General features: G+C 31.2%; 1 protein-coding gene across 3 annotated transcripts in view; it reads left to right on the top strand.

The window, feature by feature from the left end:
• DACH1 (dachshund family transcription factor 1) overlaps nt 1-25,609 on the top strand; it is a 481,861-nt gene that overhangs the window by 241,166 nt on the left and 215,086 nt on the right. For all 3 annotated transcript variants that reach the window (XM_051983908.1, XM_051983907.1, XM_051983909.1), the window contains exon 3: nt 18,464-18,625. In XM_051983908.1, coding sequence (XP_051839868.1) covers nt 18,464-18,625 — 162 coding nt within the window. The remainder of the gene's footprint in view (nt 1-18,463; nt 18,626-25,609) is intronic.

Here is a 25,609-nt window from a genome sequence, read left to right as displayed (position 1 = left end):
CCCCCACTGAGATCCATGCTGCTATCTAGGTGGAATAAGGTAGTGCAGGACAAGGAAGAAGCACAGGGTTAGGAATTTTCTTCCTCTCCTTTGCTAGAGGGACTCTGAGTGTAGGATTCTGGAAATTTGAATCTTAATCCCTTTTGCTTCACTCCTCTTAATCGCAATAAATGTCTATTTCTAACTCCCTTGGGCTTTGAAGATCTTAAATACACTTTATTATCAATGAATATTTACCTGGTAATTAATAGATGCAACAAATATTAGTGGATAATCACATGGGCCATTGGATTTTCCAGAATATGCTAGTACATGAATTCCCCTTTTAAAATCAGGGTTTAGTTAAAAAAACATTATTTTGTTACAAGAGATCCTAATAATAACAGTCATTTATTGTCTATTTAAACCATTCTGTCATCTCCATGGATTTTTAGTCACTACCAGATCATTATCATCTAATAATATAGTACATAACTATAACTATATATGTATATATAATGTGTATATATATATATATATATATATATATACATGAAATAATTTTGTGAAATAATGGTGTCCATGTAATAAGACATACATATGTTAAACAGGAAACCAAAAATTTAGGAGTAAGAGTCATGGAAAAAACAAGATATTTCCCCTCCCTTTGGCAGTTTTACATTTGTCTAAACAGATTGTTCTGTAGATTCAACACCTACAAAAAGTATTTTTTAAAATATTGTTCAAAGCTGACCTCAACTTTTACAAAGGTTTATCTGCACTTTTTCATCTGTTTAGAAGCATATTTTTTGGTTAAAAAAGTGAAGACTCTCTCTTTCTCTGTCTCTCTCTGTTTCTCTGTCCCTCTATCTCTCTGTCTCTGTCTGTCTGTCTGTCTGTCTTTCTCTCTCTCTCTCTCTCTTTCTTTTCCTAAGCTGGGTAGGTTGAGATAAAAAAGAATGACTGCTTTAAAAGTCACACATGGCTGTAATTTAAGATTTTTCCCCCCTCATTGTCCGTACCAGTTGAAAGAAACCTTCAATGAAAGTTTATTAACTAGGCCAATGCCTGAGGCAATAAAGGTTCATTTATTACCAGTTTCTTGGCTGTTTTTCTTCTTCTATTTTTCGGTTAAACTCATAGCGTAAGATAATACTTCACAAAATTAAACCTTTGACCTTCTGTAGAGTTAAGTCTCCTTTGATTAGATAAAGTAACAATTTATGGTCCAGCATGAGGTTGCACATGAAATGAATAATGCAACAGACTCAATGTAGACTGAGAATCTATTGCTTTTGAAAAGATGAATGTTGGTTAAAGAAAAAAAAAAAAAAACTAGTTTAATGTGTTGTCTTGATTCAGAATAACACCCTAGGTTTTTCTTATTAGAAATAATCATGATTAGAGTTCTCTATTTCTCGTAATAAAGAATTGAAAACAATATATATATATATTTTTGAAATATAGCTAAAGTCACAACCAAAATATCACCCAAATCACTTTTTAGTATTGCAACTTTATCACAATCCAGGTGTATTTAAAAAAAAAAAAACAATAGACTAATTGAAAGGAAATTGATCACTGATTTCACAAAAATAACAATGATGATAATTAATAATAATATGAAGATTCCTTTGTTAACTGTGTACCACTGTTGATAGAATTTAGATCAATCTAATATCTCTGAGGCCAAAACAATACAATGAAAGAAACACCATTCATTTTTTTTTTAATTTCAGTAGAAGAGTTTGACTCTATATTGGTAATGTTTACTGGTGGAAGATAAAGGGTTTCCCTTAGGATCTACAGTGATGATTTTATAATGCGAATCATGGTAGTGGAAGTGATGATAATGGAATTTGTAAATGCATGCATAATTCTTAAAGATTTTATTTTTACTAAGCTTCTTTTCAAAGATACATGTATAATTTTAGATATGAATCAAATTAATAATCGACAAATTTTTGATATTTCTTTTTTATCCCCCTGACCTACAACAGCAGATGCTGTAGGTAATTTTAGAATTTCAATTCATGTATAATTTTACTCTTAGTATTACAAATCCAGCAAATGTAGGCTCATTTGTAAACAATATTGAGAACATGTTCCTGACCAAAATGTTGTGATTAGTTGGTTGTTTGAATTACTAATTGATGTGCAGAAGTAGACTTCTTTGGAGAAGTGTTTTAGAGTTTGAGTTTAGTCTTTTCTCAATTTATTTCAATTACTTAAGGTGAAAATACTATTGCAGTAGTTTGGTTTATCTTAATAGAATTTCATAGGGTAGTTTATATGGGCCAAAAGAAGCTACTTGAGTTAGTAACATATATTTGCAAATAGAATTCTATTGAGTTAGAATTTGAAACTGTCAAAATTAATAAATATCTTTTGGAGAAAATAAAGATTTATACTTATTTTAAAGTAATGCAAAACATTCTGGTAATAAAAGAACTCAAATTCCATATATTGCTACAAATTATATGTTTCTTCATACTAGAGTAAATTTTTTAAGCAAAAAAAAAAAAGGAAATATATAATACCAGGAATCTATTGAACATTTATTTAATCCAACTTATTCTACTTATCACATTGAGTTGGGTTGCACATGTTAAACAAAACTACATAAATAAGTAGATTATGTTTTAAAAACAAAACTTTAAAAAATAATATGAAGTAATTATGATACATAAATGAGGTAAAACTGAGAATAACATAAACAGATAACCTAAAAACAATGTAGAATCAATCAAAAAGATTTGTCAAATATTTCCTTTGTGAAAGACTACATGTTAAAGTTGAAATTAGGAAATTTATTTTACCACTCTTTCCATCAAGGAGTTTAGAAAATATTCAAAGAGACTTTAAATTAGCATTCCAAGTAAGTACTACAGACTCATTTCAATGATTCAATTATAAATTATTTATAATTTTATCACACTAATATGGGTATTCATTCTACCACTGGAGACTGATATCTGCCTATCCCTTTTTCCTTTATCACTCTTGTCCCTGTCCACAATAACTCTTCCACATGCCAAAAGAATTCTTTTGGTTTTAGTTTAGTTTTTGCTTTTCATTTTCAACATATTTTCTGAGTGCTAACACAGAACCAATGTAGTCCATCTGTTACCTTTCACTTGTGTCACATGAAAACTTCACCTTTTTCAATCCTATATTACCTTAGAGAATCCTACTTCAATCCTGTTTTCCTCCATATGTCATTTTTTTTTGCATATAGGTGGTGACAAGAAAAATTCTATAGCCAGATTCTACAAAACAGTCATCTTTCCATTATTTATACTGATCAATACATCTTTTATTCTTTGGTCAACATGTTCTCAGAGATTCAACCAAAAGTAATTGCTAAGAAAACATTTTTGTTAAAAATTATAAGCTTTTGAACTGTAGAGCTTCTTGAAATTGGTTATAACACCACTCTATAAGAGTTAATTATGTTTGCATCTCAATCATTGTCTATCTTTAATGCTTGTCCTAAATATATGTAGCAATTTAGTTTAGTGTGTTGCCCATCCAATTGTGTGTCATAGACTACACAATATTTTTATCCATTTTTTTTGTTTTATCTTTTCCTTTATGGATCATTAGAGCAATCTTTTTGAGTAATATTGGATCTTGTTGATTTGCACAGCACTGCTCTGGGGATTGTTGTCATCAGCACCAAATCATCAGCAAACAGAAACATCTGGAGAACCCATCTATAGAGAATCTATCTTCCTTCTCTCTTCTATACAGAACATCCTGCATGACAATTCTCAACACCCCTGATGAACACCATTCTCTTGTTTTACACCTCCTTTGACATGAATAACTCAAAGGTCATTGAAAAATAATTCTAACATTTCATTTATCAAGGAATCTTATAAGATATTAATATGTACATGAAAAGAATTCTCATAGGAGGAGAATCTTTATGACAATAGTTTGTTTTATTTTTTGTAAGCAACAAGCAATACAAACAATAGATTATTGTATTTTCTCTTTCTTTATGTCTATTGTTTTATTGTAAAGACTATGCTTCTCTATAAGCATTTTCAAAAGCTTTCCTATTCTGTTCTCAAGAAACTAAGGGTAGATTTGAAAGGAAATGCGATAGACCCTTGTAGTCAAAAAAAGACTTGAGTTGAAATTTTGCATCTGATACATAAAAGCTAGATTACGGAAAAGTCACATAATGATTTCTAAGTAGTAGGCAACTCTCTAACATTGTAAGTTGGAAGAATGTTGCTGAGACATATAAGAAAAGATTACTAATACCAATATAATTAGTTTGATGCTCTTCTCTGTCAACCCTAAATTAGAATATTTTCATAAAAGATGAAAAAGTATATATGGTTTTCTAATTACTGATAATCTTTTCTTCAGATATTTTAGGTATTATCAAAGAAAAGCTGCTGTCAACAATTTTGTACCCAGGGATTAGAAATATATAAATAAATTAGTGTTTTTTAAAATACCTATCACATGTTCAATACAAGAGATAAAGAAACAAAATGAAGCAATTTCTGACCTTAAGGAGATTATATCCTAATGGAAAAAATACCACATGTGAATGTATGTGTGTGTGTGTGTGTGTGTGTGTGTGTGTGTGTATAGACAGATTCATACACATGCATACATACAAATATAAATTAGTTCTAGGTAGGAGGACAATAGAGAGAAAGAGCTCATTGTAGCAAGGCTGCTGGAAGTTGTCCAAAACTAGGTATCAGAAGAACATTCATGGTTGATCTATAAGCAGGACTACAAAAGGTTTAATTTTCTTGTAAGAATCCATTGGTTGGGAGCACCTAGTTGGTGTAGTGGACAGAGCACTAGCCCTGAAGTCAGAAAGATCTGAGTTCAAATCTGATCTCAGACATTTAACATTTCCTAGCTGTGTTACCCTGGGCAAATCACTTAACCCCAACTGCCTCAGCAAAAATAAATAAATAAACACATAAACCAATAAACAAACAGATAGATAGATAGATAGATAAGATATATGATAGATAAATGAATGAATGAAAATTAAAAAAAAATAAGAATACATTGGTGAAACCCAGGGTAAAGATACATGCTGTTGATCCCTCGTCTCTATTACCCTTTACATATAAAGGTGACTGAATGAAGTGTATAATCAATCAGGTTGAAAGAGGACAGACTCTCTCCTTAGATTGCTTCTTTTAGTATGCTCCTGGACATGTCTGAGCATGAATGGGGTGCTGCAGGTCACCCCCTTATGTTACACATGCAATAAAGAAACCTTTCTTTCTAAGAAGTCTATGTGACAGGAATTATTAAGTGACTATGTTTCAATTTTCCATGCAGCTTGAAATTCTAACTGTTCCACACTCTTGCCCTTTGATATTCTCTTTATATCCCATAGTCTGCTTTCCTTTAATTTGTATTGGTCTAGCTGTGACCTATCACAGGTATTATTAATACACATTTGTTTTCATTCTTAAATGACTTGTCTCAGAGGTGTCGTGTATGAAAATTCCTCAGAACTTTTGAGAACTTATATCATCTCCAGTTGACTTTCCCATTCATGAGTTCATCTACTTCCATCATTTCTACTTCTTCAGTTAGTACATTGAGGAGCAACAAGTTTGGGACCAAATGTTTCCAGATTGAACCATTTTTTACTCATTGATTATAATAAATCATTTTAAAAACAAATTCTCCTTTCCCATCTTTTGTTTTCTGTGAACTTTTTCTGAATATTCTTGGGTTGATATTGCCTAGCTACTTCATCAAAAGATTTCAATAGATTTTTCTTTCATTTATAATGCTTTTTGATACTCTGTAAGGAAGAATATTTAACATGTGATTGCTGAAGACTTGGTGTTCCTTTTCATGTATGTACAGAAGAAAGCAAGGTTGCTGTAATAATTATGAGTCCATATTGGATTATCTTCAGTGTTTCTTTACTAAACACTAAAGTAAGGTAGAGTGTTACTATGTTATATGTACAAAAGCAGACTTAGATATTAAAGTTGTTAACTAGATTAAACCATATTAAAAATACTAGCAAAGTGGTTCTGTCAGAGTCTCTCCCTATGGATTCATAAGGCCAAGGAGCATTAAGTGGATTAACAGATTTAAATCAATTGTGATCACATTAAGAATTGTAAGTATGTGATATTAAATTATGCTGAGAATTATTAAAATATATATTTTTTAAAATATGGTTTCACCATACTCTGAAATTGGATTTTCTCCTTCTCCACTTGGTTACCATCTCCATTTACTAGACATATGCAATCAATATATTGTGGCCATAGTTTATTAAGCAGAGGGAAATTTAAAAAATACAACCAAGTATTCCCCACAAGAAGCTATTCTTCCGATCATTTCCCATAGCTCTTCAAGCTATTCTTCTCATTCTCATAACTGGGAAAAGGCACTGAAATACCTTTGCCCCCAGATCATGGAAAAAGAATAAACCAAGTGGATAACTGTGTTTCAGTCCTCAAATATGAACTTTGGAGTTAAACAAGTACAGGAAAAAATATCACTGTTGGGATCATTTAGATTTTCCAATAGTGATACCAATTTGTTGGTCATTAGACAACAATTTCACATTCATTGCATATTAACTAATGATTAAAATAAAATTAAAAATCAGTCAATGCTTAGGCTTTTCTGTACTTCCTCTCTGGTTTTTGGCACTTCATTCTTGTCACAATGAAAGTTAAAAGAAGGTTTTTCCTTTATTTCATTACTTGCTATATTCAAAGAGGGTGCTAGAGAATGCATAGAGAGTGGGCCTGAACATCTGAAGACTTCATATCAAAGTCAACCTCAGACCTGAGGCAAATGGGTTCAAGTGGCTTGCCCAAATGTGATTTTGGGCAAGCCACTTGAACCCATTTGCCTCAGTTTCCTCATCTTTAAAAGGAGCTGGAGAAAGAATGACAAATCATTCCATTATTTTCATCAAGAAAATTGCAAATGGCATTCTGAAGAGTTGGAACAACTGAAACAAATGAACAACAACAAAACAACATACAAAGAATTCATCTAGTGACCAAATTACAGGTGTAGACCGTTAACACAATAAAACTTTGAAAGAGGAACTGGATCACTTCCAGTTGGGGCTATATAGAGAAGGCATTTTAATATTTGAGTGCAGCTGAAATGATAAGTGATATTTCAAAATTGGAGAGGCAATTCCATTTAGAAGGAATAGTCTAAGAAAAAATTCACTGGTGGGATGATGTAAGTTTTGGTTTGTTTGACACAGAAAATCAAATGAATTAAGGTATATTAAGTACTTTTTCAACTGTAAGGTCATATACAAATGTAATCAATTATTATAATTATTTCTGTGTGCAAAAAATTAAAATTTGTACTTATATAATACTTCTAACATCATACTTTATCATCATCGAAGAGATGATGAAGTTGGTAGAAATAATAAAATCATAAAATTAAGAAAATTAAATTTCAAAGATATTAAGTAGACAATATGACTAGTAAGTGACAGAAACAAGACTCAAATTCAGATCTAGTGCCTCCAACTTGAGGATCATATTTCTTTCTTATGTAGGTATTAATTGATAAGGTTGGAAAAATGCATTGGGGTCAGACTGTTAAAGATTTTGAATGCTGATGCTAAGTTAGGATGTTTAACCATGGGGAAAATAAAGAAATAGACTCTTATTAAAACATTCACTTTTCATTTGCCTCATTTTCTCCATCAATGGTGTCAGCATCTCTGGCTACAAACAGGCAAAACTCCAATGCATGATCTGAACCAGATTAAAATGTAATAGAAAAAAATTTAACAAAATAAAAAAAAAATTCAATATAACAAAGACAATGTTAATGTGTGGTTTTCAAAGTCAAAATGCAGCCCACAGGGATATATTTCTATTTGAGTTTGATCCCATGATTCTGTTACCTTTCCAAACTGCAGAAAACTAAACCTTCTTATACAGTCTTATCTTTTTGCTAAGGTCCCAGATTAAGAAAAAGTGTATATAAGCTTTGATTCAAGACAGATTGGAAGACAATTGAGAGTGGACTATAATTATGCCAGTTAGGTCTACTTAAGCCATAAAAGCTTTCTAGAATGTTCTAGTTTCACTTGTATTATATGAGTATATAGGCCATATGTTGGATAGAATACTAGATTTAAAATCAGGTGTTTGCATTTGAATCTTGCTTCAGACAATTATTAATTGTGACCCTAGCCCTAGAAAGTCACTTTCAGGCCTGGTTCCCTCATCTGTGATATGAGGAAAAAATTAACACTTACTTCACAGTGTTGTTAATATCAAATAAAGTTAAAAACATGAAATACTTTGCAAAGCTTTAAAATACTATAGAAACATAACTAATAATTATTACTTTTGATAATTGTAACTTCTTATTTTATGTTTCTTCAATATTGGTAATCAAATGATCATAAAGCAAAATTATCCCTCTCATCTTTTAAAGTATCCCATGTTATCTTTAATTATGAAATGGTACACCCTGCTAGGATATAGCTAACTAACTAGATACCTAGATAGTAGATTGATAGTATTGTAAATATCTTAAAGTGATTAGAATGTAGGAATATGATTCAAAATCTCATGATGCTCTCTCCAAAGTATTAAAAAGATGTAATAAAACTGTTGATGATCTTTTTCATTGTTTTCAAATATTTTCCTTTGAGATATCATGAAGATAAATCCCTGAGTGCCTTTTAAATTGAAATGCCTCTATAATTGTTTTTTCAAAAGGTTTATTTGTATGTTTCTGCTGTTTTTCCTTACTTTGTACTTTTAAAGTATCATTCCACTTCTTCTTATAATACATATTATTTTGAATTGAGAGATCCTAAGGAGGCTTTCTCTCATTATTATTCATTGTTATCATTGAAAGAAAGGCTTCTTTGATGCTGGGGCTTGAATGATGAGTTAAGATATAACTAGATTGAGAATGGTGTGGGAAGTCAATTTGGTGTGTTTATACTAAACATAGAGAGAAAAATGAGTTAAAAAAACATCTTAAGGTTAAGAAATAAATAGAAAGAAAGTAATGAGTTTTGTTTGGAAGGGGAGACTAAAGGGCACAGAAAAGGTAGGTCATTTTAAATTATGGAGTACTTTGAAGACTAGGGGAGACCTTGGTAAGGCTCCTCAATGATGAGTTTCAGAGAAAATTAGCCATTAAGGATTAAATCTAAAAAAAAAAAAAAAAAAAAACACCTTGTTTAATTAGCATATTTTACCTAGTCCTACTACCATGACTTATTTCTTCCTTTGCCTACTTTTTTCTATAATATAAAAACTATTACGCACTAAATCAGTTAGGGTCGTCAATTCTGTAATCTCGCAATTTTATGGGATAAACAGATTTGGAGCATAGCAGAGTGGTTCACCATTCTTTATAACAATATTATTTTGGAATACAAAAGTCTGCATTCTTTACCTGACTTTACTATATATTTTGTGAAAATTACTTAACTTCATCACCTTCAAATTCTTCATTTAAGGCAGAAGAAGATTATTATGAGGATTTGCCATAATAATGTAAAAGTCCTAGTAATATGACATTACAGAGAGAAAAATCATTGTTCATTTTGTAGAATGTGTTTCTCCAAGAAAATGACAGATTCTGAGAATTTGGTTACAAGATTCATGCCATAGAACTTTTGTGTTGTTTGGGGGAAACTAACTGATGTTTATAACTTTGTTTTAATTTGAAAATGTATTTCAGATTCCAAAAAGCTGATTCACAAATAAACTTTTAAAAACATTTGTTCATAAATCAAGGGACTGCATATGGTTTTGTCCTTCATATGTTTTTAGTAACAGTATATTAAAATTTGACTCTGTATCTATACTGTAAATTTCTTATGAAGAGTATATTTTCTGTTAATTTTCCCCTGGCCATCTGGAGAGACTTGTGTTGATTTCAGCGATGGGAAAATTTAATCCTTGATAGGTTAAGTGAGTTTACCAAGATGATTCAAGTAGCAGAATTGGAATTCTAAGTTATGTCTTTAAACTCCATATTCAACATACTTTTAATTATAACACATCACTACTGCATTGATGAGATATGATGTAGTTAGTTTTGTATCTGATTAGTAAGGTCTGAAAAAAATTCATCTTTTGCAGTTCTTATTCATGTCTATGCATAAATCTTCTAGTAAGTGTGATCATAAAATAAACTGAGATGTGTATAATGCATAATCATTTTTAAATGATTTCTATCTAACAAAGATATTTAGTAATTCTTTATCAGTCTTAAGTCAGACAAAAAATAAGGAGACATATCTCCATCCATGTGGCATATGAAACTGTCATTGAAGATATACATATGGAAGGGAAAATTTTTATGGATGGTAAGGTTCTTCACAGGCTACTGTTTGTAGAGTCTTACAATGCCTTTTATTATATTTTAATTAGTATGGTTTTTTAAATTATATTTTATCACATACATTACCTTCTAGTCAATGAACTATATTGGCTCCCTACTGCTTTAAAGTCAAATATAAAATCTTCTGCTTGACTTCTAAACACCTTTACAATTTGATTCTTCTTACTTTTTCAGTCTTCTTATGCTTTCTTCCTCTTCCCTCATTTCCCATTCATATAACCAATAGAACCATGACACTGATCTCCTTGATTTTACTCAAGGTCATCTTCTGACTCCATACTTTTTTGCACTCATTGCCCCATGTCTGGGATGTTCTCTCCCAACATCTCTGTTTCCTGGTATACTACACAAACTAGCTTTCAAAAGTTCTTTCCCTTATACTATTTAAGAACTTTTCTCATCTTTTTAATATTTGATCATGAAAAAAAAATTGGCCTAAATTTGATTTTGTTTAATAGCTATAAAGATATGAGACAAAATTTATCTTTTACCAATTAACCAGACGTGTGAAAATATTGTGATAAGTATTCAATGAAGGCAAAAGGAAAAGAAGTTTTTTTTTTTTTTTAAGTATCAATTGTTGTATTGTCAGTTTTTCCTAAGACTAAGAAAACTTTCTATTGTCATAAGTAAAACTTTGAAAACTGTTAGATATTTCATGCTGAGTTTTGTGGTGATCTATATGATTTGTCATCTTTAAGAAGATTACTCCATAGTAATGATCATGAATTGAAATGAATTTTTTGAAAGTTAACTTTGCGGTATACACAATGCATGCTTTAAATGATAACTAATACTTTTTGAAGTATTAAACTTCTAAACAAATGACAAGGGAGAAAATCTAGGTTTAAAGAAAAAAATATTTAATGCAAATAATGTGTAAGCTAATTTTAAATTTTCTTTTCTAATACCTTTTACTGTGAAAAACATACTTCATTCATTTGTCTTTATTATATTGCTGTGGTTGAGGTAGTTTAATATTCCTACCTCCCACTAATCTTCCAGTTCAACAGAAGTAAACAATAGGTTTCATAAATTAAAAATACACTCTTCTGAACATGCTTCTAAAGATTAAAAAAAAAAAAACAAGGCTGTAAACATTTATGACTGAAACAAACTAGATTGTTCAAATACTGCCATGATGTATCATGTATATCAATATGGCACTGATATCAGTTAGAATGCAAACAAGGTTTTAAATGATGTGCCCCTTCATTTCAGCTGGAGAATCCGCTTTACACCATCTGCCTATCAGATGGTTAGGAACCAGGACTGCGTATTAATGCCACATGTTCGATTTTCCTCCTTCTTGTAATGGTTAGATTCATATTGCTAATAGCTGTGCATGAGCACTGTCGATGAAATTTGTGTGACGGTGGAGTGATGAGATATTTATAAAGCTGCCTGTCTCACTGAATAATCAGCAGGAAGAATGCCAGACATAAACAGCTTATCAATTTCAGACTATTAATGATAACTACCATTGAATGTAATGTACTTAGTATTTTGAATTTTTTTTTCCCAAACTTTCCACAAAATATTGTGGACCAATACATGCACTTGTTGCTGAAATGAATGTACCTCATAATTCTTATTGAAACCATTTGGCTTCCCCTTTAACTGTATGAAAGATAAATTTTAGTAGGAAGAAGAAATACATGAATATAATCATAGATAGATGATAGATAGATAGATAGATAGATAGATGATAGGCAAGTAGATGGGTAGATAGACAAATAGAGAGAGAGAGAATGAATGGATAGATTTTTCCATTTTTACTCCATTTTTATTGCTCTTTGTAAGTCATAATGAAAAACATGATATTTTGTATTTCTGTCAATTCTGAAAAACAAGATACCACTAATTGTCTCAAAATTTATGTATGCTGATCCTTCAAGCACTCTTTCTTCAGTTGTTTAAAGATAACTAGCATATTTATAGAATAATAGAATACAAAGTACTGAAGTTTTTTGTTCTATGTGGAAAAGGTAGCAATTAGATACTTTCATGAAAAAATTACATTAAGATTGGAGGCTTTCAAACTAATTTCTAGTATGTTTCTGTAGTATAAAAGAGATGATATAGACCCAGATTAGAGTTGAGCCCCTTAATAAGATCTTTTCAATAAAAGTGAATTTCACCCAGTATCAGACTTCAAGTTCTAAATGTATATCTGCAGAATTTTATTTTTGCATGGAACAAAATTTAAGTTTCATAGTATTGATACAAAAGAAAGTAGATGCATAATATTGAAGTTGAAAGGGATCTGATGTGTTTCTGATAAATAACATATTGTTGGATTCTCATTTTAAAATCTATCTTGCTATTAGCTTCTGTTTTATAGGTCAGTTCTATTCACATTCACAGTTATATTACTGTGTTTTCTTCTATCTTATTTTCTTCATTTATCCATTTTTTCTCTTTTCATCCTTTCCTTCCTCATCTGTTTTACTTCTGACTGCCTCCTTTAATCTATCTTCCCTCTTATCATCACCTTTCTATTTTTCTTAACTAATTCTTCCTTTATTAACATGTGAACCAGAAATGTTTTTGGGTAACATTTATCAGTCAACACTAGCTATACCTAGTGCCAGCAAAGAGTCTCCTACAATCTCTTTCTGACCAGGTTACTGACCCCCTTAACATATGCTGGGCTGAGAGCTTTTGAAGCTATATTTTGTACATTGCAGCCTCCTCCAAGGCCCACTCCTGGTGTGGGTATTTTAACCTGGGCCCTATATAAGTGTCCATACCTCTCCTACAGATCTCCCGAGTAATTTTAGGCTGGGAAAATGCCTCGGTTTGATCTTTTGTTGGCTCTGTCACTCCAAAAAAATGACTTGAGATATAATTTCAAAGTTGTTGGGAGGGAAAATTTAGAGAGTTTGGTAGGTTGTTGCTGCTAATATACCATTGTGCCTACCAGGTGAACCATGCACTTCTAATCTGAACAATGAAATTATGCCCATTTTTTGTGTGCTGCCACTTTTATAGCACACTGAACAATTTAGCATGTAGTTAGCTCAATGCAATAATTCCTAAAAGTCTCAGTAGTAATGATACTTTGAAGTTCTTTATAGAGCTGAAATAGCTGAGATTTCTAATACCAAATTTGTGATAGGTTTCACATTTTATGAAACAGAAAAAAATGTATATAAAAATTAAAAAGCAAAATTTGGTGGATTGAGTAAAATGAAAGCAGGATTTTAATAATTTACATTTAAAATCAAGCCAGAAAGTTTGAGCTTTGTATATATGCATATCTTTTAATTTGTGTAGAAATTGCCTTTCCTATTCCATAGATCTAAAATGGAATCTGAATATTTTTTTTCTGATTCAAAGGCAGCTTATATCCAAAAAGCAGCATAACTTTGAATGTTTCTTGTAAAAATCTATTCAATCTTTTCAAAAGTATTAATTATAGTTTTTTAGTCATTTGTTTTTTTTTTTTTTTAAAGGAAAGAACTATAGATGGTTGCATTGTATAATAAATACAGGATGCTAATCTCAGTTCAAAGGTACACTGTCCCTTTACAATGACCCAATTTAGCTTCTATAAATATGTAATATATGACTTTATATCCTTCCTCTGATCTAAAAATACCATTGCAGAACTTCTGTGTTAAATTAAATATTTTATAAACCAGTGTTTTATCATGGCAAATGTGTTTTTAGAAATAGACTTCTGAAGTTTGTACTGTACCACTTAAAGAATTTAGTATCTGCTACTTTTACTGAGATTAAGTTATGTTATTCACCACAGTTCAGATCAAGATTATTTTTGGTTCAGCAGAGAAAGATATAATATTAGGTCCTTTAAGAAAATGAAATCACTTTTAGCTAAGTAAAATAGAAAATAAATGTTAATTTCTCCTTAAGATAAGGACCATTCATTCATTCAACAGTTTTATGCCAGTTTCTTTAAATGCAGAAGTTTAATGTGAACATCATAATTAGCTACTATTCTACAGATTGCTAAACCACGGAAACAAATTGTATACTCCTTGAGGGGGAGTCTGTGTGTTACTTTATATTTATCTATCTAGCACCATGTCTCATGCATAGTAAACGCACTGTGATTTTAGTTGCCTTGAATGATTTTTTTTGTTTCCATTTTTTTTTGCAAGAAGAAATAATATAAATGAAAAAAAAATAAAATAAAAAGTACTTGTTTTGAAAATTGAGAAATAGGGCAGCTAGGTTGTACAGTGGCTAGAGCACCAACCCTGAAGTCATGAGGACTTGAGTTTAAACCTGTTCTCAGACACTTAACACTTCCTAACTATGTGACCCTGGGCAAGTCACTTAACCCCAATTGCCTCAGCAAAAATAAATAATTAAATAAGAAATTAACTCCAGAGAAGTTTCATAACTTTCCCAGTTATGAACCACATAGATAGTTGATTACAAAATTGGTTAGAGCTGGATTCTCATGACTTTCAGGCTATTGTTTTCCACTTGAGGTTACAGAGCCACCATTTACTTTTTCCTTTATTTTCCTGAATTTATCTAGTAATTTGTCATACAATATATCGTCTCACATCCTAATGCTTTTCAAATTGATTACTTTTCCAGTCACATGGATACCACCTTAATTCAGATCTCTCAATTCTCATTGCACTAGTTTAAAAGTAGTATTTCTGACTTCCTCACCTCTACACATGTCTCTCTCCATTTCTTCCTTCACATAGTTAGCTAAATAATTTTCTTAATGGTCACCATATATCATTTACTAACATAGAACCATTAATTTCTTCCTCTTTTCTGAAATTAAGATAAAAATTCCTTAGTCTGGTATTTCAGATCATCTACATTCTAGCTTTCACATAACTTCTTAGCCATTTAAAAAAATGTATTTATTTTACTTTTAATTTTGGAATAAAACAAGCATTGCCATTACATAATATTATAGTAATAATAATGAAAAGATAATTGCATATGAAATGGCAAACCTTTTATGTATAACTTGCTATTCTTTTAAATTTACAATAAACTCATCAGGTAAATTTATTATTTTCCCCTTTCTTTTTTTCCTGCCTCCCTGCCTTCTCTAGAGATAGCATTAGAAATAAATATATGCTTGTATTTATTATATAAATATGTATTATAAATACGTGCCTATCTATTGTATACTGCATGTAAAATCATTCTATCATTATTCTTCTGATATCAATTTTTCTCTGGATGCAGATAGCATCTTCTTTTATGTCTTCATATGTTAATTCAGGTATTTATAATAGTCAGAATGGCTTACTCAAAGTTTTTTTATAAAATTTTGCTATTACTGTACATAAAATTCTCTTGGCACAATTCATTTTGCTCTTCATTATTTCATTCCAGCCAGTAGCAATAATATTTCATATTTTCATAAAACATTTTGCAAAGTATTTTTTAAAACATCAACTCTGTGAATAAGATAGGACACATTAATTCATTTTTACAGATGAGGAAACTGAGACTCTAGAAATAGAGTTAAGTGACTCTTTGAAGATCACTAGGGGTAGTTGGACTTAAATGCAAACTTCCTTAAATGAGGTCCTGCACTCAGTCCACTAAACTCTATTGTTTTTATTCATCAATATTATATGGCCTTTATGAATTCAACCAGACTAATTGTCTTTACTCCTTCCTATTTATATATCCTTGCCTTTCTACAAATCTCAATTCAGGTTCCACCTTTTACATGCAACCTTTTCAAGCTGACTTATCAAATTGAAAATATTTTCTCCTTCCAATTTTCTTTGAGGTTTTGCCTGGATTTCTTCTTTGGCCTGAATATCCTCTACATTGCATGATACTTTCGTTTGTTCATGTGATAATCTCCTTGAGACTATTAAGTTTGAAAGCAAAAATGGTGTCATTTAAAAATCTTTTTGTCTCTGTTCCAATGCAGTACTTTATGCATGTATAGGTATTTGATTAATGTTTACTAAGTTGATTTACTTTTCACATAGTTATACTAATGATCAATTCACTTCAATCCAATTTAACATGCATTTATTAAGTGTCGATTATGTTCAAGGTAATGGATTGAGTTTGGGGAATACAGAAATTAAGGGAACTTAAATATTGTCTCTAAAGGAAATTAAAGTCTATTGTAGGAGAAATATATATACACTGCAATAATTATTTTATGTTTATTATTATGTGCAAAAGAACAAGCAAACAGGTGAGTTTTGAGATAAGGGAGGAGACCTTGTTTGGAATAGAAAAAAGCACCATAAAGAAGGTAGCATCTGCTTTGACCCTTTAAAGATTTTTAAATACAGATGTGGAGTAAAGACTATATGGAATGTTATGAGGGCAGAATAGCATCAAAGAAAAGTGAATAGCTTAGTTTTACTAGTGCATAGCATAAGAAATAAAGTTAGAAAGCCATGATAGAGAAAGATTTTAAAGTATCTTGAAAGCCTACTTCAAGAATTTTTATTGTATTTGGCAAACAATGGAAATTCTCTAAAGATTTTTGAATGGGGGAGAAGGGGATGATGTTATGTGATCAGAATAATTCTTTAAAAAGATTACTCTGGCATTATTGGGAAAGAGTAAAAAGAAAGATAAGGAAAGACAAGAATCAATCAAAAGGAGGTTATAATAAAGCAGAGACAATGATAGTTTTAACTACAGTTAGTGCAATAAGAGTAGAAAGGAAGAAGCAAATGCAAAAGTTACTTCAGATTTGATAATTAATTAGGTGTAATGAATGAGGAGTATTGAGAAGTAAAAGACTAGGATCATAGGTATAACATAAAAAAAGAGGCAATAGGAATCATCTAGTCTGATTTGCATATTTTAGAGGAGGGAAATGAGGCACAGAGAGATTAAATGATTTGTCCAAGGTTTACATAAGATGTAGAAGAAAGATCTGAATCCATGTTATCCAATTTTAATACAACACTCTACTTTACTATGCAAAAATGATAGTTTTAACATATCAAGACTGTGAGCCTGGGAATCTGGGAGAACCGAGGCCATCAATTAAAAATAAAATCATTTGGAAAAAGATGCAAGCTAACAGGGGAAGATGATGAGATTAGATTTGGACTTGCCAGACCAATTACTATTTTCTATCAAATAAATTTTATGGAAGTGAATGTTGTTAATAGAGGAAATAGAGTGAGGAAGAAAGATTAGTAAAAAGGAATGGAGTTAAATTTCTAAAATCTGAATTTGAGTCCTGACTTAAGGAATACTTGCCATGTGATCCCAGAAAAGTCATTTTTACCTTTGTATGATTCAGTTTCCTCTCTGTAAGATGAAAAAAAAAATACTACTATTCACCCATAATTATTTTAAGGAAAATATTTTGTAAGTTTTTAAGAACTGCATAAACATTTCTTTTGCTGATTCCAAGTTCTTAAACTGATTTGGCTGGATAGTTTCTGAAAGGTATGATTAGTTCTAATTATGGTGGAGTATATAAAAAAAAAAGTAACCCAGTGGGAATAAAAATTATCAGAAAGAGAAATTACTAGAGGAATATAAAAAGGAGAAATGGACATCCAAAAATAAACAAATTAAAAACAAAGATATAGACACAAATCTGAACACAACCTGAATTCTAATATTATCATAGACTTAAATAGGAGAAACTTATCTTACAATTCATTTTTCTTACCTCCTTATTTTTATTAGAGAATTTGTAAGTCAAAAGAAAACACATGATTTAATCTGGATCATAAAAATAGGAAGTGTCAAAACTACGCTTAAAAACGATTTACCCAGTGATTGATATCCTATCCAAAGTGCATAATCCAATTTAATGCAGTAAGTATTTATTATGAGTTTCAGTTTGACATATATATGTATATATATGTCACATACTATTCTAGCTGCTGGAGATTAAAAGACAAAAAAAGAAAACTCCCTGCCCTCAAGGATTCTATGCTCTAAGACTAGATTTGCTAATTGCTTAACTTGCTGTAATATACTATGAAATTGTATACAACGTAGAATTGATATGCCCTGAATTGAATTAGGGTAGGATTGGTTGATGTTTTTTCCAATATGAAAATTAACATTCACAATAAAAAGGCCCTTAAATTTGAACTCATACAAGAGGAATGATACATTAATTTACATTATGTTTCACTTCTGTTTTAACTAGGTCTGACAGCAGCAGCAGCGGCGGCTGCTGCAGCTACCAATGCTGCCATAGCAGAAGCAATGAAGGTGAAAAAAATCAAATTAGAAGCTATGACCAACTATCATGCCAGTAATAACCAGCATGGAGCAGATTCAGAGAATGGGGATCTGAATTCAAGTGTTGGTAAGTGGTAGGGAAAAATAGGTTTGAGTCAAATACTTTGTTTCTAGTTATAACTACTTTATTTATTTATTTTATCCTGAAACAAAATATCTGTCATTCCCTGGAAAACATTTATTCTTTAAGCTTGAAAAATTCTTGGCACGTTTTAAAGGTAACATGTTTCTGTAGCAACAAGTATTTTAAGAGAATACTAAGCATAATGGTTTTTAATCATATGATTTCTTTTCTTTTGCAGTTTACAGGGCTAGGCACAAGTTAATATTTTTTCAGGAAAGAATTTTGATTGTTCAGAGTTCATTTTTCAAAGTACAAGTAGAGTGACAGATGAATATATCAAAGAAAAATTTAACCTTGTTTCTCAATGTACTGAATATTGACTTTTGGTAATTCACTGCAGTACAGATAGTTGAGAGAACAACATTGTACTCTTTCGTATGTGCCCCATAAGAAAAACTCATCTTGGTGACAAATTATTGGCCTTATATAAACAGTGCTGATTTCTCTTTTCTCTACCATCTTTCTGCTCCCTTTTTGTTGCTGATGTTAAGGGACTAAAAAGAATGAATGGAAGACTAAGTCAAAAGTATGCAACAGTAACTGTTTCAGTTCATGAAATATTTATTTACCTTTTGTTTTTGAGGAGGGTTGAGAGGGTTTGAGGAAGGTTATTTTTTAGATGGGGCCCTACTTTGCTTTGTTAAAATGAACTTCAAAGCTGGGCTAACTTTTCTATTGATGACATCTTGAAATCAGTGTTGGTGGAGTAGAATATTATTTTTCTGTCATTGTATCTTTCCAATTCCTTTTATCATGTTGAAACAGTGCTAATAAAATAATTTAACAAGAGAAATGTAGAGACTGAAAGATAGACTCAAATACTATATTCAACTGATATGCTTATAGAAATGAAATAGCTCATGACAGTTCAATTAAATTCTCTTTTTCATATGCTATAACCCTTTTATAGATTATTTTTAAAGATAACCAGATGCTGCCTACTTTCAGTCCTTTAAAATATAGTTCTGGGCTTATGAATATATATACAGTGCATTGTAGAAATAAATACTCGTGCAATTTTTCCCCTTAAAACATTTGTCATATACCAAACTATCACTAGTGTGGCAAGTAATTTTTAATGAACATATATACAATGAAAACCCAGCAGCTGTAGTAATGTTAAAGCCAGCTTTCAAAGTGATTAGGAAAAAAAAAAAAACATAACTATATTGCCATCATTGGATTCAATCAAAACAAACAGACACAGAAAGTGATTGGTTTTATTTGGACAAAATTTAAAGGCAAAGATTCGTGGAGATGTTCCTGATAATTGAAGGAAAATATTTTTATTTTCATATGAGATTCTTAGTAGAAAGATAGAGGGAGAGGAGATTGTCTAACCATAAATTTTATATGCAAATTCATATTTTATAAACATTTTAAAAATAAATAAAAATGTTAAACTTAGAATTCCACATTTTTAGAACTAGTAAATATAAATGTAGGTTTTAGATTTATGTCATTAAATGCAATTGTTTTGAATTAATGATTCATAATCTAAAGATTATTTTTTCCTAACCAACCAAGACTAGTCTTTAAAAGATATAGAGAAACACAAGAGCCAATAAAAGTGTTATATATAAGCACTCTTGGAGGAAGGAGTGAGAGGTAGATGTAGACTCTTTTGACAATTAAAAAACAGAATTTCATTAAACACAACTCTTAAATCTTCAATGGAATTTGCCTAAGCAGCAGAGCAGGTGTAGTTTGGGGAGGAGAATATGTACAGGATCTGAATAAGTTTGCGTTTTGAGGAATATCAATGGATGGGCTCTAAAATTTGGGAGGAGACAGTAGATATGGCTCCTAATAGGGAGTTGACTGTAATAATATTAATTTTAAATTTTGATGCCCTATTAAAGCACTATAAATTTGGTTTGTTGACCAAATTCTATTGAGGTAGTATATGAAACTTCTCTCTTTCCTTTTGGGAATAATCAAAACCAGCATGAATCACAACCAGGTGAATACATGGTTAACGATCTAGTGTTGCTGAATAATGCCTAACTTATGAAACTTTTAGCATAGCTACTTTTCTTAGGCTATATGTGATCTATATTAATAGGAGACATGAATTTAAATATTAATTTGTGGAGGTGTTGAGTAGATGGGGCAATGATTATGATCATCATCATTATCAATATTTATGGAATAAACTGAGATTAGCATGAAATGTAGGAAATCAAATATACAGATATTACTTTCTTTGATTATAGTAATCCTATAATCCTTTGGTTTCCTGATCTCTGAATAATTAGTGATTTGCTATTTTTTAATAGTGTAAATTACTTCATTTTTTTTTAAATTGTCATGAATTGTGGTATAATGAATACTCAACAGTTTGCTTAGTAAGAGAAATTTTAAGATTCATATATGTGGAGTGTTAAAGGCCAGTATCTATGGACAATTTCCAAACTTGTCTAAATCTGAACTGTCTATGATTCATGAACTCATGAATTCAAAGATTGCTAAAACTAAAACTTGGTAGTTGACTGAAGAATCCATGGAAGGCTATGCTGTCAAGGTAACCACATAAACCTGATATTCCAAATATGTATATGTGGGGCGGGGGGGAAGGGGAAGTGGAGGGGCTCTCTAGATAGATCATTCAAAGACTGCCACTTAATACAAAAACTTTCTGATTATTTGACTATTATTTCCTCTTCTACCAGCAATACTTTACATTTTGATTTTTTAGATCATTATTTTTTACTTTATCAGTCATTTTTAAAATAGTTTGTTTTTAAATTGGTAAAAGTATAGAGTAGTAGATAGATGCCTTTTCTTAAAATCAGGAATGCTTAAGTTCAAATTGTACCTCTGATCCATTCCAGCTTACTATCTATGGACAATGCACATTTACTACCAATGGGCAACATAACATTTCAGTGGCTCAAGCAACTCTGTAGAAAAAAAAAATCCCTGAAATGTTGCATTCTTCATGAGTTGAGAGATTCCATAGCAAAGAGTAATACATACTGATGGACTTTACAGGTATTCAAAAAGAGAAAGGTCTCAAGAGAATTAAGGATTCATATTAACATCATTCATATGCCTAAAGATATAATGTTTACATATGAATCATTAACATGCACAAATATATACATATGTGCATATGTGTATATATATTCTTCAAAATAGAGACTGAACCTTTTGATTTCATTGGTTTAGAGAATTCCTAAATAAGAAAATTCTCCCTAATTCTATAGATCAATATTTTCTTTTCAGTTTGTAGTTCTAGAAAGTTGATTAGGACACTGAGAGATGAAGTGACTCAAAGTCACAAAGCCAGTAAATATCAAAGATAGAAGTTGAATTAAGATCTTCATGAATCTGAGATCAGGTCTCCATCTCACCACATCACAGTTACCCCACCCCTGCCCTTTCCATTCAATAGCGTGTGTGTGTGTGTGAGTGTGTGTGTGTGTGTATGTAGTGTGTGTGTGTGTGTGTGTGTGTAGTGTGTGTGTGTGTGTGTGTGTATCCAGCATGCATATCTTTATGTATACATATTACACACTATTCCAAGGAAAGACAAAACATTAACCTTTAGTAGTAGTGATAATTTTAAAAAATTCCATCGAGTTTAAAAATGTTATGATTTTATAATCCTTTATAGTAAATTCTATAGTGCTTTTTAACACGAACATCTTCCCTATTATCCTCATTCAAGTGACCCATCTCTGAGAGTTTGTTATCTCCCTCCAAAGATTTCTAAAATCTGCCAAAAGCTCATTCCTTCTACTGGATTATTATAAATAGATCAATAAGTATTTATCATGTTATGTGATAAATTATATCAGGTGCTAGAGATATAAACATAAAAATGAAACATTTTCTACCCTCAAGTAGCTTGTATTATATTGGGACATGCAATATGTACATTAATATGAATATACAGAATTCATATCAGAGAAACTATAAGGTAGTTTTGAAAGACAGGATATTTAGGAGGTAGGGAAAGATATGTGGCACAAATCATACACCTCATCTGGGGTCTTTGTATTTGCTTTAGAGATTAAGTTTCATAAGAAATAGATCTTATTTATTTTAATCACTTTTAATTATAGATAAACTGGAATTGTTTGAAACCTGATGCTTAAAAATTAGACAGGTAAAATAGTTGAAGGAAACCTGACCCTTATGGGTAATTATTTTATATCCTTAATTTTAAAAGATAACCTTGAGCTTACATCTTCACAATGGAATGAACATTTTACAAAAAAGAAAGGACTCCTGGTTGGATCAAAGTGAGGCATTAGCACACTGAATAAAATATATGGCCATGAAGCTTTTCTCCCCCATCCACAATCAATTGGATTCTTTTAGTTTAATATTTACTTGCTAAGATGAGATGCTAGTCTGCATGGTGATAAACAGTCTGCTACTGGCATCTGAAGGTGACCTGTCAGTTCATATGGACAAATCTCCTGCTTACTGAAATGTACAAAATAAATCATTAAAGCAGGCAGGTGCTCATTCCCAGATTTAAATCACCATAGATTTATGATTTGAATTAATGCTTCATTTGGTCATAGAAATAGATGCTGAGACAAATGATATGCACTGTTTGGGGCTTCCATACTGTAGCCATCCTAATATTGATTACTGAGATGTCTTTGCAATCTCTTGTTTATATCAAGTACTATCTTGTGACAGGTTGGCTGATATGAGCTACATTGCAGATAAGAAGGAAAAATGTCCTGGATTCTTTTTAGTGGCAACACTACCCATAACATGTGGCTAGACAAATTACTTTTTTTTTTTTGTTTTAAAAACTAATCTGCATTAGTCAAGTTTTGAAATTGTTCTGCTCCTCAATCTTTGGACTTCAAAATGCAAGACTTAAAAAAAAGAATGTACCTTTGGATCAAATTTGATGTTGCTCAAGACAGCTTATAACTGTTTTGTAAGTGTATGTTTCTGCATGTAACATTTATGTACATTTAGGAGTTATGCATGTAATAATGACACTGATTTATAATTATTTTAATGTAAATAGAAGAAAATTAAATTTTACTTCTAATTTCAAATATATCAATTTATTGCTATATTGAACATCTCTTAAATAGTTGTGTCATTGTTTAAATATTTGTTGGAGCTAATATCTCATTCTAATAACCAATGACACTCAAGGAAAAAGATCCCAAAAGATAAATATGTGAAAAATACAAATTCCTCCAAGTACAATGTTTTGTGGGCTATAATTTACCAAAGAAGCAGGAAAAGACTACATTTTTACTTCCCTTAACATTTTATATAATGAAAAACACTATGTACACAGTTTAAAGAATACTCTAAGGATTCAAGAGGACCTTTGCCACTAGCTAAAATCTGACTCATAGAACTGGTAAACAGCTATCAACAATAGTAAATTGCTTGCTTTGTAGGAAATGAGTTCATATCTATTCAAAATGTGATCTCAAAACAGATGTCCCAAGAAAATCTCATTGTTTAAACTATAGCCATAACCTCCAAACTGCTGTTATTTCTTCAAGGAAGTGAAACAATCTTAAAAACTGGTGTTTTCTCTTTCTGAATACTTCAGATACACAGAGTTCTATGAACAAATATAGACTTAGTTGAAAGTTCAGGAACTCAAATTGTCTAATGATTCCTTGGCATGTACAAAAAACCAGCAACAGTTAAATTGACACCTGAATTCCAGTACTGAAAAAAAAAACAAAAAAAACCTATAATTAGTTAACAATTGTCCTACTTAATATTACTCCCCTTGGTCCAATTTTCCCCTCTCCCACTCATCCCCAGACCTTCCAAGTTAAATAGTTGGAAGGTAAAATTGTCTTCCTCAGCTGACCTTCTCCCTACCTCTCTTCACCTATTTCTGCTGTAATAGAATGTTACAAACCAAAGCCATTTCCTTTCTATAAACACACGTGTCTCTTTGGAAGGAAAGAATTACTTTTATGGTTTGAGGAAAAAGTCTTGGAGACCTTGAGAAAGCAAATAAAAGGAAGCTAAGAATGCAGGCCACTGAGCTCAGCTCTGCATTTGCACATCGGATCCTCTGCCTTGGCAATGTTAATGAACCTCAAATCCTCCCTATAATTAGATGAGGGAATTGCTTATATTTTCAAACAGATGATGCTGCTATAATGAAACGATTGACAGGGAATTTAAGAGTGTCTACAGTAGTCATTTGGTTTCTGTTTAAAAAAAAAGTTTAAAAAGAAGATTGGCTTTAGACACAGGTCCTGGGAGAGGTAGTAATTTACATAGCATGCTATGACAGGTGTCTTTGTGTAGTAAGGAAATAAAATGGAAGAAGAGAGAAATGATGGGCAGGTATAGCAATTTTTTGGGGAGGGGTGTCCTATGCTTATTCTGCTTAGGTTCTTTAAAAGGGGCCGAGACTCAAGAGATGGATCCGGATTGAGTGCACAGCTGTAACTGCTGATGAGCTAATTGCTCCTTATCTCTCAGCCCCATTCATCTTCATTTTTTACCAATTACTGAGAATTATCTGTGTTCTCAGTTGGATATGAGAGTTAATCCTTTTTGGTTAAGCTGGCAGTACTGTGAGCAGATTCCAAATCGTAGGGTGAAAAAGCCAGAGCAAGCTTGCTCTAAAAATGTCTCCAGTTCAATTACAGTATCACTGATTCATAAGAAATTTGCTATTGTTTAACAGATTACACACAGAAAAGTTTTTTTAAAAGAACTTTGTACATATTTTTAGAGCACCTAAAATTGATTTTTACTGTTTCTTTTCCTCCCCTGTGATTAAATCCTGTCTTTAATAACATAGAAATTATTAATACAAAAATGCAGAAAGGCCACTGAGTTTGTCCAAATATCATTCAACAGTTTTAATGAAAAAAAAAATTCAGAAATTATGAGTTATTTTAAGATATAATCATAATTTGTTAATTCTTTAGACTCTGGTTACATAAACCTTCAGGAAAG

This window comes from Antechinus flavipes, chromosome 3, assembly GCF_016432865.1.
Source record: "Antechinus flavipes isolate AdamAnt ecotype Samford, QLD, Australia chromosome 3, AdamAnt_v2, whole genome shotgun sequence".
In the NCBI taxonomy this organism is placed as follows: Eukaryota; Metazoa; Chordata; class Mammalia; order Dasyuromorphia; family Dasyuridae; genus Antechinus; species Antechinus flavipes.
Note: the sequence above shows the minus strand (reverse complement) of the source record. Positions and strands in the feature narration are given on the sequence as shown.